Here is a 16942-nt window from a genome sequence, read left to right as displayed (position 1 = left end):
GCGCGGGTGGGAGCGGCACCGAGGCGAGGCGGGGCGGGTTTGAAACATTGGGGTAGATAGAATGCAGGATGGCTGAAGGAGTCAATTACTCATGCACTCGTCCGGTCTTTGCATTAATGTATTCATTTGTTCATTCACTTGTTCAAATATTTACGGAGTGTTATCCAGGGCCCGATGCTCTTCCAGGGCTGGCGATCCGCAGCGAGCAAAGCAAAGTCCCTGCCCTCCTGTTGCTCACTCACACTCTAGGGAACAAAAGCAGACCTGGAACAGCAGGTCACACCTCTCTTCCAACCCTTCAGTGCCTCCTCATCTTCCACGCGTGAGTCTCTGGGGGCCTGCCAGGCCCATGTGACATGAGCCTGCCCCTCCACCGCATCTCTTAGGCTTCTCTCTAGCTTCCTCTGCTCCAGGCACCTTACCCTTCTTGATGCTCCTCAATGTGCCAGACATGCATTTGCATGAGTCTTTGCAATCGCTGCTCTGGCCAGGTACACCTTTCCCTCCTTGCTGGGCAAGGTGCTCCCTCACTTTCTTCAGGCCTCTGGCCCACGGGCACCTTCTCAGATACAATCCTGTCTTTCAGGTCCTGAGCTTCTTTGCCTTGTTGCCTCTAGCCACCTGCCTGGATGCGCTTCACTTTCTCGTCGTACCTTTGCCAGATCCCGCTCATCCTTCTGGTCTCAGGCCTTTCTGTTACCGCATAGGCAGTCAGGTGGGGGCCAGGGAGTCTCTCCCATTGGCCAAGATGGCGCAGGGGGAGATTCTTACACTAAGAGGCCCAAAGCCAAAAAGATGATGGATAGAGGAAAAACAAAACACAAAACCTCGTGGGCTTGAACAGAAAGGGGAAATGGGCTTTGAGACAGGAGAACACCATTCTCCCAGGTCACGGGGCACATGACTAAACCTCTTCTTTTTTGCACCAGCACCTGTCTCATGATTTTGACGTTTGTAGGGAGCAGGCAGCCAAACCTGTGTTTTCCGTTACATGTCTACATCCCCAGGCTCCCTCAGACAATCTGCTGCGCATGCCCATTAGGTGTCTGCCTTCCCCAAGGGCCACAATCCCGGTGGCAGCAGGGACCAGGGCTGTCTCCAGCATAATATGGCTTAAGAGCACCTGCCCTGGATTCATACAGCCTGGGGTTGAAACTCAGTTATTACTGCTTATATGACCTTGGGCAGACCTCTCTCTAAGCTTCAGTTTCCTATGTGTAAAGTAGAGCTCCCAACAGTACCTCCCTCAGAGGGATGCTCAAGGATTCAGTGGGACGTGCCAAGAGCAATGTTTGATACTTATTAAGCCCTCAGCAAACATTAGCTGTCTTTTTATCTCCCCTGACCTGCAATCGCTGGCATTAAATAGCCCTAATGACTCTTTGCTGAATTAATGAAGAAGTAAATGAGTGAAACCTTTGTTAGGGGCAAAAATAGAATATTGGGGACTAGCTGTGGTTATGGGAAATATTAATTATGCTCTGTTAACCATGATTGCCTTGGTCTGGTTAAAGAAAGGGCATTCTAACTTGGCTGGTAGTTGTATGCCCTGGGGACCTGGGAGTCAACCTTGGACCTGGGAGTCAATTTTGGAATGTGGGCCTCCTGCATGCCCCCCACTCAGGATGGAGCCAGCAACCTGGGCATGTGCCCTTGATTGGAATAGAACCTGGGATCCTTCAGTCTGTAGGCCGATGCTCTATCCACTGAACCAAACTGGCCAGGGCAAAATCTCTTCTTCTTGAGAATGACTGCCCTCCATTATGCCAGCCTACTGCAGGAGCTATTTCCTTGGGGATTGAACTAGTTGTCATTCAGAGCAAGGAAGAGGCTGTGTCTATCATTGAAGTATTGAGGTGGAAACTACTAGTTACAGCAAGCATGTCAAACTCGCGGCCCGCGGGCCACATGTGGCCCACAACAAATATTTTTGCAGCCCAGCCAATATAACGGTATGTAAGAGACATTTTAATAAAAATTTCATAACTTAATTTTTACAACATACTCTTATACATAATTATTAATACAAACTATAACGTTCGATAATGACTGATTACTATAACCATGTTGCATTCATTCCCCTTAAGCGCCTTACACACAGGCACACCATTTCTCTCCACTAATACTAGCAGTGAATATTTGAGCAGCCCATTACCACATCATTAGTCCTGTAGTGACTTGTTTGGTGTATGCAACAGAAAATATTTCGCTTTTGAAGAACAAGAAAAATAGGTTTATTTGCGTTACGCTTATTCATTTGTGCAGTTATTTAGTGTCTGGTAAGTTAATGTTCAAGAAAAAATATTAATTTCTATTATAATGTTCTATTATTTTATGTTAACGATGACTCATTTATTTCAGCCCTGCGTATTCAACATGTCTCTATCGAAATAAACTTATGTTTCTATGAAAATGGAAGCTTTTGTTTTTTTGCGGCCCACATCAACTTAAACCTTGTTTATTTGGCCCATGTTAGCCTTGGGTTTTGATATGCTTGGGTTACAGTATATACTGATATTTACCCTCTATTTCTCTAGTGAAATTTTTCAGCTGCGGATATTGCTGCTAGAATGAAGACTGTATTTCTCAGCCTTCTTTATCGCTAGGTGTGACCATGTAACACCTTCCAGCCAATTAGAGATGATGTGGGCAAATTCCTAGCTGTGCCCTTGAAGGAGAGTGCCAGGCTCCCCTCCATTGCCTTTGCCCTGGTCTTGCAGCCTGGGAGGTGGACCTGGTAGCAACATGACCAAGGAATCCCTGGTCTCAGTACCAGGAAGCGGCTGTTTTGCCTGGTCTGCTTATGCTCAGATATTACTAGAGAAACCAACTTTGTTCTGGTTTAAGCCACTGTTATTTATGAGTTTCGTCAAACTTACCAACCCTATATTCCAACTATTGCAGCCACCCAAGCTAGCCACAGTGAGGAAGAAAAAAGGCAGGAGAGTGGAGAGAAGGATACAAATGGAGGCAGTGTGGCTGGGTGAGAAATGCTGAGGGGTATCTTCTGGGAAGTCTCTGAGTTAGAGTTGAAGGTTGTGAAAATGTGGAGCAGGGAAGGAAGGGTGAGAGCACTTCACAGGGACTGCAGCAGGAGCGAGAGCCTTGAAGGGAGACCTGGGCAAGGCCTTGAAGGACAAGGAGGGCCTGGACAGGCTGAGAAGAGCGAGGAAAGCACACCCGAGGGGAGCCCAGGGCCAAGTGGGCTATTTCACCAGGTGAACTGAAACCAGGGGTGGGGATGTTGGAGTTTCTTGTGAGTCCTGGGGGACATCTGGAGACTGGGATTGGAGGCAGAGAAATGGTGGGGAGTCCTGGCCCCTCTCCAACTCAGAGCACCACTCTGGAGCTGACCCCTCATCCATGCCCCAGGCCCCAGGCCCCAGGCTAAGATGAGCACAGTTTTGCTGGGCCTGGGGTTTTGACATTTTCTTGCCCACCGTGTCTCCAACAGGCAGCCAGGGCCAGCAGGAGTGCAGCCAAGGTCACTGTCTTCATTCCCAGGACCACAGCTGTGAACACAGACAGGAGGCCTGGGGGACACGAAGGAGAGTTCAAGAAGGACCCTAGGTGAGTCCTCAGCAGCCCATACATCAGTGCTCCCTGTGGGCGAGGTTTGGGCTCAGCTGCTCTCTAATTTCGGGGGCCACATTCTTTCTCTTACTGGAAGGGGAGATCCAAGACCTCCCTTTCCCTTGTCCCAGGCCCGGAAAGGGACAATATCCTACCTGTACCTTTAATCATCCTGATAGCATCCCTGACTTCTGACAATACAGTAAGTCCTCACTTAACATCATCCATAGGTTCTGTGACTTTAAGCAAAACATATCATATTTGTAATGAAACCAACTTTACCACAGGCTAATTGATACAAACAAGAGTGAAGTTCCTATGGCATCTTATTCACATTATAGCGAAATGATGGAAACTATGTCATCCAAGGCCCTGCTATAATAGAAAACTGCTTCCATTTATTGGCTGATCGACTCCTCTGCCCCAGGTCCTGAGCTAAGCACTTCCTAATTGACTAGTAGAATCCTCAAACTAATCTTGCAAGGTAGGATAGCAACGCCATTCGTATAGATGAGGAGACAGACGCAGAGTAGGGAAGTGATTTGCTCAGGATCCCATGTGCCAAAGAAGTGGTGGGCGCCCAAGAATGGCAGGAACAGGGCTGAGCATCAGGGAGGGCACCCTGGCAGCCTCTGTGCCCAGTTCCCCCAGTCATCAAGCCTCCCTGAGTACTAACAGGTGACGTGAAAGACACAGTTCCGGGCATTCAGCACATGTGACTCATTGGGTCCCCACACAACCCTGTGAGGTAGGCTCTCTGATCCCCATCCCGACACCCCAGGCCACAGAGCAGGACATCGGAGATTCAAGGAGTGAGGCAACCTGCCCACGGTCTTGCAGAGAGAAAGGGGCTCAATCCAGAGCCATGTGCTTATGCACAGTTACGCACAGTTTTACAGTGTAATCTTACAGGGAATCACGGGGAGGGGGTGAGTGGATGGCATGCAGGTTAAATGAACAGCTAGCACTGACTGTGTCTCTGATGGAGCGTTAGCAAGGTGCTCTGGCTTCCCGGAACTCTCTTGGTGACAGATGGGTCCTAGACCACCGGATGACTCCCTTCCCATGGCTAAGCCATCTGTGCCCCACCTTTGCCTGTGGGGTCCTGGTTAACTCCATTGCAGGTAGGAACACTCACTCACCTGACAGAGATCTCCTGGCTACATGTTGATGGATGACTTCTGCCTCTTGGGAAGAAGTGGGCTTTGCTGCAAGGGAGAGAGGTCGTCTCAAGTTCCACTTTTCTTTCTGTCCCACAACTTTCTGACCCCTGTGCTTGGAGCTGGGGTCACCAAAATGAGCCTGCCAGTTTCTACCTGGGATGGGGGCTATATGTCAGACCTCGTACCTGTAAGGCCTGGTTAGGCCCGTGTGAGCATCTCTGGGGTTGAAACCATGTCTGACTTACTGCAGCGTCCACAGCACCGAGTACCCTGCAGAGCAGTCCACAGGCGCGCACTAGATGTTTGTTGAACCATTAACTATACAAAATTCTATGGGTTCCAGAATGAGGAAAAATGAACTCTGCCTGGTAAAAGGAGAAGATTTCACAGAGGAGAGGCTATTGATGCTGAGCTTTGAAGGACAATTAGGAGTTTGACATAGAAAATGAGAAAACATTCCAGGCAGAGGGAACAGTTTATGTAAAGGCATGGAGGCTGAGAAAAGCTGGTGTGTTTGGGACATGGTGAAAAGTTCCTAGTGGATAACCTCCCCCCTTTCCCTCCCACCGCCTAGACCACCTGTCTTACCTTTCACCCTCAGCCTGGTGCCCTGTCCAGACAGGTATTGCCTGTTAAGTTTCCTCTGAAACTTTACACAGTAGTAGGTGCCTGCATACTCCGTAGAGACATCTTGCAAAAGAATGCTGAAATCGCTGCTGGAGGCCTGGACCGCAGTCACATTGGGTTGGGAGATGCCTTCAAAGTTGTAAATGGCTTCACGGCTCAGACCAGACCCCCGGAACCACCTGATGGGCCCGGAAGGACCATCTCCAAGCACTGTGCAGTTCAGGAAGACAGTGTCTCCAGGGGTTGCCAACACCAGCTCCTGGGGCTGGATGATCTGGAGGTTTGACTCTAGGTTGCCAGCTCCTGAAGCCAAAGACAGACCCTTGTTTTATTCTCTCTCTTCTTCCATTGTCCACTCATTTCCACCCTTATATCTTTCCTCCCTTCCGCTTCCCTGATTTCTTCACTCAGCCACTCCCTCCTATGTTTCCTCATTACTCAGTAGTTGAAGAGAGGAAGGGAGTGGGAAAGAGAGAGAAACAACGATGTAAGAGTGAAACATTGATTGGTTTCCTTCTGCACATGCTCTGAAAAAGGATGGAACTCCAAACCTGGGCATAAGCCCTGATTAGGAATCCGTCCAGCAACCTTTCAGTGTAAGGGACGATGCTCCAACCCACTGAGCAACACCAGCCAGGGCAATAAAGAAGTTCTCAGGACCGACTTTGTGTTGATGCTAGAACAGGGGAAAATGGAGCTCAGAAAGACACAAATGTCCTGCCCTGAAGAAGGTCTCAGTCTGGCTGTGGAGATGGTCCAGGAAATCCCCCTGAGTTTGGAAACCCAGAGAACTGCAGGACCAAGAGAAGGCACCAGCCACAGCTTGGAAGGAGTCAGAGAAGTCTTCCTGAAATGCTTGCATCAAGTGAAAATGGACTGCCCTCCTCCCCGCTACTCCCCGCCCCCATGACCGCACTCACAGATACTCTCCATGTCAGCAGTTGACAGAGTGGTTTCACAACATCTGTTCCTTACCCGAATGACTCTTGAAGCAGGAATTATGTTGTCTATTTTCCAAGTTAGGCAAGTGAAGTACACAGAGCTGAAGTGACTGATTTAAGAACACACTTCTATTGAATGACACACCCAGATTTGGGTATCCAGGTCATCACTGGTGAACTTATAGATAAAATGACTGATTCCTTGGGGTGTAAATGAAATGATCAGCCCCAGTTCTTAACTGGAACATACACACTCCTGCCATAGCCTCGTGATGGTAGGGTACACTTTCTTGTCTATTGAATTTGAGATGAGTCATGTGACTTGCTTTAACCAATGGGCTGTTAACAGACACTATGCCAGTAGAAGTTTGACATGTACTAGGAGTGTTAGGACTTGACTTCCTGTTCTCCTGCCATCTCCATGAGAAAATGCACTCTGGCTCGTCTGGAATGAGACATATGGAATAGAACCACCCCAGCTGCCTATACTAGTAAATGTGTGAGTGAGATACACTAATTGTTACGTGCCACTGAGATTTTGTGTATACAGCATGATTGTGGATACAAGTGACTGATGTAGAAAAACAGATCAGAGAAGAATGCTTTAACCTGCAGGGCCTGATACTCACCCTTCACAAGCACTGAGGTGCCTTCATCCAGCTGCATTTCTGAGGGCTCACTCAGGTCATCAAACCTCACACAGTGGTAGGTTCCTTCCTGCTCCTTGGTGACATTATGAATATAGATGGAATAGTCGCAACTAAGTGGCTCCAACGTCTGCTGGGTCACAGATGTCACCCCAGGGAAGAAGCCATGTTTGAAATTATAAATTTCCTGCTGGTCCTGCTTGCTCACCTTGATCCATTTAATCATGGCATCAATGCAGGAGCCGATCACCGTACACCTCAGTAGCAGTGTCTCACCTTCTGCCACCAGCATGGGACCCTCAGGTTGCCGCACCTGCCACTCATTCCCTTTGCTCCTCTCAGAGACTCCTACAATAGACAAAGAAAGGCCTTGAGCTGCACAGGAAAGACTTGGAGACCTGAGAGGCAAGCTTAACAGAAACTAGTCATTAGCTGACCAAGAACAATTGCTCAGGACACTCTAGGGGTTGTTGGAGGAGGAAGTGAAAGAGATGAGGCAACCGGCTGGAGAGAACAGAGATAGTGAATGGAGAACTTACAAATAATAGATGGCACTTGAGTACTCACCATGGCCAGGCACTGCCTGTATTATTGCATTTATTCCTCCCAGCACTCCCTTGAGGTGGGCAGCATCATCCCCATTTTAGAACAAAAACAGTGTGTACCCAGAAAGGTTAGGTAACTTCCCAGGTTCACCGTTTATGGGCTGAATGGTGCTCCTACCCCCACAATTCATACGTTGAAGTCCTAACCCATGTACCTCAGAACATGACTGCATTTGGTCATAAAGTCTGTAAATAGATAAGTAAGTTAAAATGAGGTCACATGGGTGGGTCTTAATCAACATGACTGGTGTCCTTATAAGAACAGTAGATTAGGACATGCATGCGTGCGCACACACACACACACACACACAGGGAAAACCACATGAAGACACAGGGAGAAGACAGCCATCTACAACCAAGAAAACAGGCCTCAGGGTAAATCAACCCTGTAGACATCTTCATCTTAGACTTCTAGCCTGTAGAATTATATAAACAAAAAATTCCTGTTATTTAAGCCAGCAGCCTGTGGTACTTTGTTAAGACATCCCTAGCAAACTAATTCGCCAACCCCCAAAATGTGACAGAGCCTCAATCCAAACACTTAAAGCCTGTTTCTAGAGCCCCTACTCTTAACCCTCAAATGGGGCACACAGAGCTTAAGTGCTGTGGTGCTCATTGTAAGTACCCCCCTGCCTCCTATGACTCCTTCAATGCTTGTTGATGCACTGTGAAGTGAGTCTATCTGGGGAGTAGGTTGAACTTTGAGGTTGGCCTCAGACTAAGTTCAGAGAAAGAGGGTGGAGGCCACCGATGGAAGTTCTACACCCAGGTTATGAACATCAAGGGTACCAGCACTCTATGAGAAGGGTGCTATTTTACTACCTCTGTGGTTTTTTCTTAACTTAAAAAATACTTTTATTGGTTTTAGAGAGAGAGGAAGGGAAGAGAGATATATACAGAAATATGGATGCACCTCCTGCATGCTTCTCACTGAGGATCGAACCTGAAACCCAGGCATGTGCCCTGCCCAGGAATTAAACTCTATGACCTCCTGGTTCATGGGTTGATGCTCAGCCACTGAACCACACTGGATGGGCTATTATATCTATTTTTGAGACAAGAAAACTAATGTCAGAGAGTTGAAGAAACCTGAGGTGAACCATGCATTCAGTAGGTATCATGGCCAGGATTGGAGTGCAGATCGGGTGACTTAGTGTTCTGCTCCACACAAGGTCATTAGCTTTGTGCCCTTGGTTTGTTCCCATCGGCCCTGGGAATAACTCAGTCTCACTCCAAGACATAAGCTTGCAGTATATCACGGTGTTTCTCAGTTGCAAATGAGGTGAGGTAGGGCAGTGAAGCAAACGTCTCCTTCTAAGAGGATGTGGGGAAGGGTTATAGAATTCTAAATTTTTTTCTGTCTGCCTTCTGCTAGATGTGTGCTGTTAGTCACAGTTGTGACCAGGTGACACCCCCTATTTAATCCTAGGGGTGCCTTTTGTCCTGGGTGTCCTTAGTGTCAAGAAGTTCAACAACACCCACCCCAAACACCATCATCTGAACTAGTCAGATCTGTTCTCGCCAATCTTTTCTGGTGGGCCTTTCCCTGGCCTCAGGTAGTTTCCTCACATGTAAGCACAGAACAGTGACCATCCCTCAACACAGGACTGAGAATTGTGCCTGTTCCCACCAGCCAGACTGGAAGACTTCATGACCCACAGGGCAATGGATAGACTACACAGGACAGAGTACTTTACTCAGAGAGACGTGCTCCTGTCCCACTTAACAAATCTGAAAACAAGGCCCCAAATTTATAAAAACTAGTAACATTCTAATGTGAGGTTTATAGTGTTTATTTAAGTAAAGAATAGAATAAAAGAAGAGATGGAAGAAATGTTAGTATACTATTGTAAGGTTCCTATACTATAGTCATGCATCACATAATGACAGTTTCATCAACAATGGACCACATGTACTACAGTGGACCCATCAGCTCCTCTACAATCTTCCTAGTGACACTGTAGCCATGGTAAGGTCATAGAGCACCATATTCCTTATGTGTTTGTGGTGATGATGGTGTAAACAAACCTACTGTGCTGCCAGTTTTATAAAACTATAATATCTATACTAATAAAAGGGTAATGTGCTAATTAGACCAGACATCTTCCGGATGTCCTTCCGGACAAAGCCACAGTAGTGGGGGCTAAGGCAGAGGCGGTTGGGACGATCAGGCTGGCAGGGGAGAGCAGTTAGGGGCGATCAGGCTAGCGGGGGAGGGCAGTCAGGGTCATCAGGCTGGCAGGGGAGGGCAGGCAGGCAAGTGTTTAGGAGCCAGCGGTCCTGGATTGCAAGGGGGATATCTGACTGCCAGTTTAGGCCTGATCCCACAGGAATCGGGCCTAAACCGGCAGTCGGACATAATATGAGGGGTTCTGGATTGGAGAAGGTGCAGGCCAGGCTGAGAGTCCTCCACTCCCCCTGTGCACAAATTTTGTGCACCAGGGATTTTATACACACACACACACACACACACACACACAGTACATAATACTTGATGATGATAATAAATGATTATGTTACTGGTTTGCATATTGACTATGCTATACTTTTAATCATTTTGGAGTGTACTTTTTCTACTTTAAAATAGAAGTATTTATTACGCTTAAAAACAGAATGCCATGTTATGCTGGCAGTAGCCTCACACATCTCACGTCTATTGCATCTCTTGATTGCATCGGTTTCTCTTGGGCATTACTTAATCTCATGTTCCTTTGTACATCATGACCCCTAAATGTAGACACAATGACAAATTCACCTAATGGTGCCTTTCTCAGTCCCTGTCCTAAATAACGCATGACTATATATGGAAATGGTATGATAAAAGGTAGATGGTGATAAATTAAAGGTGTATAATTAAACTCTAAAGCAACCACTAAACTACAAAATAAAGAGTTATAGCTAATAGCCAATAAAGGAGATAAAATAGCATTATAAAAATATTTAATTACCAATAATAGGTAGAAGGAAAAGGGAACAAAGAACAGAGAGGAGGGTAATATATTTAAATTGGCCAATGTAAATGGTCTAAATATGTTAAGTACAGGTTAGACCTTGTCATATTAGATCAGTGGTTCTCAACCTGTGGGTCGCGACCCCTTTGGCAGTCGAATGACCCTTTCACAGGGGTCGCCTAAGATCATCCTGCATATTCAGATATTTACATTACGATTCATAACAGTAGCAACATTACAGTTATGAAGTAGCAACGAAAATAATTTTACAGGTGGGTCACAACATGAGGAACTGTATTTAAAAGGCCAGAAGGTTGAGAACCACTGTATTAGATAAAAAATAAGACCCAACTATCTGTTGCTTATAAGAAATGCACTATAAATATTAAAGGTGTAAATAGGTTAAAAGGAAAATGATAGAAAAATATACAGCATACTAGCACCAATCAAAAGAAAGCTGGAGTGGTTATTTTAATATAAGATAAAGTAGACTTCAGAGCAAACACTATCTCCAGGAATAAAGGGTATTATCTCATAATGATAAAGGAGTAAATTAATCAAGAAGCCATATAAATCCCAAACATTTATGTACCTAATAACAAAACTTCAAAGTATATAAAGCAAAACCCAGTAATAGAATAGCAGGGAGAAACGGACAAATGCACAAAGTGTGAGATTTCAACATCCATTCTTTCAATAGTTGATGGAGGGCTCAGCACAATGCAAATGCTAAACATATTGATAACCTGAAGCGTGAGCTGAGGTTTTTTTCCCAGGGTCGCGTCTCTGACGCCTAAGAATGAGCTCCTAGGACCAGAAGACTTAACTAAGCAAAAGTGTGGAAAATTTATTACAAGCAGATTCAGACTCCCCGCATGGGGAGGGGGGACCCAATAATGGACTGCCCCCTTGAAGCCGGTGGTCTAGAGGTAGATATTTGCTACACGCCTGCTCTATATCTACCCGTGTAGCCACCTGATTGATTCCCTTAATTGTTCTTGCCCAGCAACGGATCTGAACTTTCCCAGTTCCTATGTGTCACCTTATTGTTGCAGACCCTCCTTAGTTTCACCTGCCCCCACTCTGAGTCCAAAAACATTTTGTTATTCCTGCTTGGTTGGTTTCTGTGATTAGGCTGCTCAAACTGCCCTGTCTGCCCGGCCTATGTTCCACCTGCCTTTGTTTTCCACTGGACCCCTGCCCTGTCTGCCCGTGTTTCATGCTAACTTCTCTCAATATTCGCTATCATTATTCAAAGCCCCACACCTGAGTCCCACCAGGACCCCCCTCAGGGTTACCATCTGGGGGACTGAAGGTGTGATGAACAGAATCTAGATCTCAGTAGGGCCTGCAGACAAGGGGCCAGATGGGCAAGAGATGGAATGAGCTGTTGAGAACCAAGCATTTTGTCTGGTGGATCAGTGTTCTGGGCTGAGAGGTTGAACAATACCCAGGAGCCTCAGGCCCTGCAGCTAAATGATCTTAGAGGAGATATGAGTCTGATAATAATAGCCAACAGTTATCCAATCTTTACATTGTGCCAGGTACAGTTGACCCTTGAACAACACGGGTTTGAACTACGTGGGTCCACTTCAAGATATATTTTTTTTCAGTGAATACATACAGCACTATAAATGTGTTTTCTTTATGATTTTCTTTAAAAAATTATTTTAAAAATATTTTTATTGATTTCAGAGAGGAAGGGAGAGGGAGAGAGTGATCGAAACATCATGGATGAGAGAAAATCATTGATCGGCTGCCTCCTGCATGGCCCACACTGGGGATCGAGCCCACAACCCAGGCATGTGCCCTGAGTGGGACTCGAACCTAGTTCGATTGACCTCCTGGTTCATAGGTCGATGCTCAACCCCTAAGCCACACCAGCCAGGATCTTTATGATTTTCTTAATAACATTTTAAAAATTTAGCTTACTTTATTCTAAGTATACAGAGTATAGAACATATAACACAAAATATGTGTTCATGGACTGTTTATAAGGAAGGCTTCTGGTCAACACTAGACTACTATTAGTTGAGTTTTTGGAGAATCAAAAGTTATACATGGATTTTAATTGTTTAGGGAGTCAGAACCCCCAAACCCCTGCATTGTTCAAGGGTCAACTGTACTTATAGGTATAACCTCATTGAAACCGCCTAACAAAATCATGAGGTGGGTCTTATGATTAGCCCCACTTCACAGAGAGGGAAACCTGAGGCTCAGAGAGAAGTTAGTTAAAGCAATTGGTGGTGAGATTTGAGCCTCGCTTTGTCTCGGGCTGGGCCAGTGCTGGCTCATGGCTGTTCCATGTGAATAGTCACATAGGCCCTATGCTTGAGTTAATGCTCTGTTGTTGCTGCCTTAAATTATTATTATTTTTTTTAAAGAATGGAATATTTTGCCCTAGCCAGTTTTGCTCAATGGATAGAGCTTGTGGACTGAAGGGTCCCGGGTTTGATTCTGGTCAAGGTCACATCCCCAGTGTGGGGCATGCAGGAGGGAGCCGATTAATGACTCTCTCATCATTGATGTTTCCATCTCTCTCTCCCTCTCTGAAAGCAATCAAAGAATGGAATATTTTTGTTGTTGTTGTTAACAACAATTGCAATTGACCCAGGTCTCCCAATACTGGGGGACCCTGAGGATATTTTTCCATTACCCGAGGATATTTTTCCATTGATTTTTAGAGAGAGCGGAAGGAGAGGGAGAGACAGAGAAACATCGATGTGAGAGAAACACATCGAGTGGTTGCCTCCTGCATGCACCCCAACCAGGGCCGGGACTGGGGATGAGCCTGTGACCAAGGTACGTGCCCTTGATTGGAATCAAACCCGGGACCCTTTGGTCTGCAGGCCAACCCTCTATCCACTGAGCCAAATCAGCTAGGAGCTTTAAAATTCTTAATACTTCTTGAACAAAGGACTTGCATTTTCATTTTGCACTGAAGGACGAGGGCCCTGCCAATAACACCAATGGCCCTGGGCTGCGCCTCACCATTTTTATGTTCAATACTCCCAGCATTTCTAGATAAAGGTCCCACTAGCGGTCCTGCTTGGTGGAAGAGGTGACATGGGCACACAAGTGTCCGAACCAGAACCCACCTGGCATGAGCCCAGTGCTGCCCAAGAAGTTCTGCTTCTTTGGACACTGGGTCTGTGCTCTGCTGGGGTCAGGAAAGTTCTCAACCTACTCTGTCTTGGTGGGTTCTTGCCCCACCAGGCATGCCAGGGCAGCTGATGCCCCTCTCCAGGACCAGCCAGGGGTAAATTCTGTTCTGTTCCAGATCCCACTCACCTGAGAGGACAAGGAGCAGCACCAGTTGCCAGGAGGGAGGTGAGTCGACCAAGTTGGGAGGGGTGGGCATGACGAGGGGCGCACGGTGCCTCTAGTAGTCCCTGAGACTGGCCGTGTCTTTGCTCTCAGATGCGTGTTGGAGTCTGAAGTGGGGCTGTGGGCAAGGCTGTGTCTGCTTCTTGTGGTGAAGGCTACTTGGGGAAGTGTTTTGAACACAGCAAAATAAGGCTGCTGATGCAAGAGGGAGGAGCCTGGTGGACCGGGTTCCGGCTTTTGTGTCTGGGCAGTGGTTCCTATAATTAGCCTGTCAAAACTTTAATGATCCCTTGCCACACACTCTATCCTCAGCACCTTGGGAGGGAGATGAGCATGGCTGTCAAAGTGTGTGCTGCTTTCGGAGGTTGTAAAGCTTGCGAGATCCAGCCTGCAGAGGACATGGGATCTCATTGTCCTCCCAGCCTTCCCCGAAGGCCCTCAATAAAATAGATTGTTCTTAAAAAAAAATGGTGTGCTCAAGTCAGCCAGACTTTGGACCAAGTACTGGGTTTGCCTCTTCCTGGCTGTGTGAGCTTTCAAACTCACTTGCCATCTCTGAGCCTTTGTTTCTGAGCCAAGAGTGGAAATGCCAGGTTATTGGGTATGTGAATGTCCAATGTAAAATTTTCCAAAGTAATTGTGCCAATTTATATGCCCACCAGTAGTGTAGGAAAGAGCCATTGTTTCCTTATTTTTGCTATTTGAATAGGGACAAAATAGCATTTCAGTGTGGTTTTATTTGGCTTTTGCTAATTACTAATGAGATTGGATGTCTCTTCATTTCTTTTTTGGCCATAATTGTTTTTCTTCAATCCCATTTTAATGATGCGGCTGTAAAGGTTTTGTGGCAGAGCTTGGGTATCCACAATGGAGTTTCCTAGGATCCAGGAAGGGTCCTTTCAGAATTGCAGGTACGCATTTCATCTGGGAGGGAGCCTGTCCTGTCTCTGCTGGATTTCCTGTTCTGGGTCAGAATGACCACAGAAGCTTCTTTCTCGGGGAGGGCATGAGAGCCCACCTTTCACTGCTGCCCTTCCCATCCAGGTTTTTACCTCCTCTGGGGGCTGCCGGCAACAGGAAGGGACAGCCAACACTGACCATGTCTCAGAAGGCTGATGAGGCAGGAGGAGCTGGGGTAGCAGCTACAGGCATCATGGCAAGTGTCCCTCATGGATTGGTCCTCCTGAATAAGACAAGAGGGGACTTGGGTCGCTGATCAGCTGAGCGCAAACATTGTCCAACTGGGTCTGGAGAGTCCGGGTGGGGCGAGAAGGAAGGAGGTGGTGCATCTAAGCTTCCCTGACCAGGCAAAGGAGCACTGCATGCCACTTGAGGCACCTATGGAGGTGGTAAAACTGGCGGCACTTCCTCGGGGGGTTCCTGTAGAACAGGGGGCTGAGCTTCCTTCCGAGGGACCTGCTTCTTTTCTCCTGCCTGCTTCTGTTCTCCTGCCACTAAAACCTTACTCTGTCTCTTCTTACACACGCAGAGCCGGATCCCAGGAGACCTGTGCCGAGCTATTTCTAGCCATTGAGCTATGCAAGAAAACTGATCAGGATGACCAGGGTCACCTGTGATGACCTCAAAGAGGGCCCTGACAGTTGGGACATCCAGGGTTCCCTCTGAGGGCCAACCCACACCATAGGCTGGCCATTCTAATTCACAGGATGTTCTTAACTTCCAGGGAATTAGTTTCACACTATAATCCCTGGCATATTCTTTCTGTAAAACCCAATATTCTATAATATTATAACTAATAAATATTAGTTATAACTGTATTTGACAAAGGCTCCTATGTACCTTCAGTATAAAATTTTCTTTCATGAAAGAGAAAGCAAACATTTGAGGCATTTCAGAGCCTATTGGGATGATCTAAAGTCAACTACAGGTCAAGAGAAAGTTTCTTAAAATTTAAACCCTTGAAGGATTGTCAAACTTGATTTTACCAAAAGATAACGTATCAATGTGTGTTAGACACAAACATTCTTTTTTTAAAAATATATTTTATTGATTTTTTACAGAGAGGAAGAGAGAGAGATAGAGAGTTAGAAACATCGATGAGAAAGAAATATCAATCAGCTGCCTCCTGCACATCCCCCGCTGGGGAAGTGCCACAACCCAGGTACATGCCCTTGACTGGAATCGAACCCGGGACCTTTCAGTCCGCAGGTCGATGCTCTATCCACTGAGCCAAACCGGTTTCGGCAACATTCTTATAACTTTCAGAAATTACCAGCTTTAGAAACTACCTTCTTTCTCCTTCAAAATGCATTTCTATGCCTATGTATTCTCTATTGCACCAAAGCCATATTTTCCTTAACCTTAATTTTTAGGTGACATGTAAGTAATTAACGCTACTTAGATTAGCAATACATTTATATTTTAAGAGAGATTTCAAATAAAATATAAGACTTACTTATTAATGATTCCACGTCATCCTCGATTCTCCAGAGAAGGTAAACTCAGATCAATTAATGTTTCAGTATCATTTAACCCAGCAATGCTCCAAAGCCTTTAAGTTATCAAAGACTTTGGAAAATTATGTATAGGCCTGTATTTATAAACCAGGGAAGAGTAAACTAAAGTCCCTAAAAGATTACATTACAGATATACAGACAGAAATCTCACTAGCTTAACTGGGTTTCCCAAAGTGGGACTTGCCCCATCTTCAAACAAATTAAACAAACAACAAAAAGACATACAATTTCAACAGAAAACTCCGTCTGTCTGGCCACTCTTTCGGTGGAGACAAACTCTTAGCTTTGGAGAATCCATATAAATCCTGGAACCGGATCACCACCGCAGGGCGGGGCCGGGTTGCCTCAGTGCCCCAGGTGAGGACGCCTCTCTTAGCCATATGTGCCCGGGAGTCCGCTCTCATCAGCGGTGGCCCCAAAACCCAGCGCAGCTGACGCTCCGTGGGTGAGGGAACCAAGAATGTTGTTGCTAATGGCCCAAGAGAACGGTAGCCCGGCCCAAAACAGAGGCAGATCAACGACCTAAGAGCTCCACAGTCAGTCCATCCAGCAGAGGCAGATAACTGCCTAGCGGGTGATCAGCCAACCTCTTCTGTCCCGAAAGACAGGCCTGAACTCGGCCAAGTGGGGC

At 46.4% G+C, this 16942-nt stretch overlaps 2 protein-coding genes across 2 annotated transcripts in view; one reads left to right on the top strand and one right to left on the bottom strand.

Moving 5' to 3' along the window:
* Positions 1 to 2421: 2421 nt before the first annotated feature.
* SIRPB2 (signal regulatory protein beta 2) lies at positions 2422 to 14052 on the bottom strand. The gene is made up of 5 exons (XM_015559439.1): positions 13799 to 14052; positions 6934 to 7299; positions 5325 to 5666; positions 4716 to 4781; positions 2422 to 3533 (listed from the first exon to the last, which is right to left on the bottom strand). Exons 1-5 carry the CDS (start codon positions 13866 to 13868, stop codon positions 3388 to 3390), a joined length of 990 nt encoding a protein of 329 aa, XP_015414925.1. The 5' UTR covers positions 13869 to 14052; the 3' UTR covers positions 2422 to 3387.
* A 2656-nt stretch (positions 14053 to 16708) lies between these two features.
* LOC102760703 (protein ZNF738-like) overlaps positions 16709 to 16942 on the top strand; it is a 22103-nt gene continuing 21869 nt past the window's right edge. The window contains exon 1 of the mRNA XM_015559436.1: positions 16709 to 16720. The gene's annotated coding sequence lies outside the window, so the exon portion shown is untranslated. The remainder of the gene's footprint in view (positions 16721 to 16942) is intronic.

Source organism: Myotis davidii, unplaced genomic scaffold, assembly GCF_000327345.1.
Source record: "Myotis davidii unplaced genomic scaffold, ASM32734v1 scaffold354, whole genome shotgun sequence".
NCBI classification, from domain to species: domain Eukaryota; kingdom Metazoa; phylum Chordata; class Mammalia; order Chiroptera; family Vespertilionidae; genus Myotis; species Myotis davidii.
The sequence above is the reverse complement of the archived record's forward strand: the minus strand, read 5'-3'. Positions and strand labels throughout refer to the sequence as shown.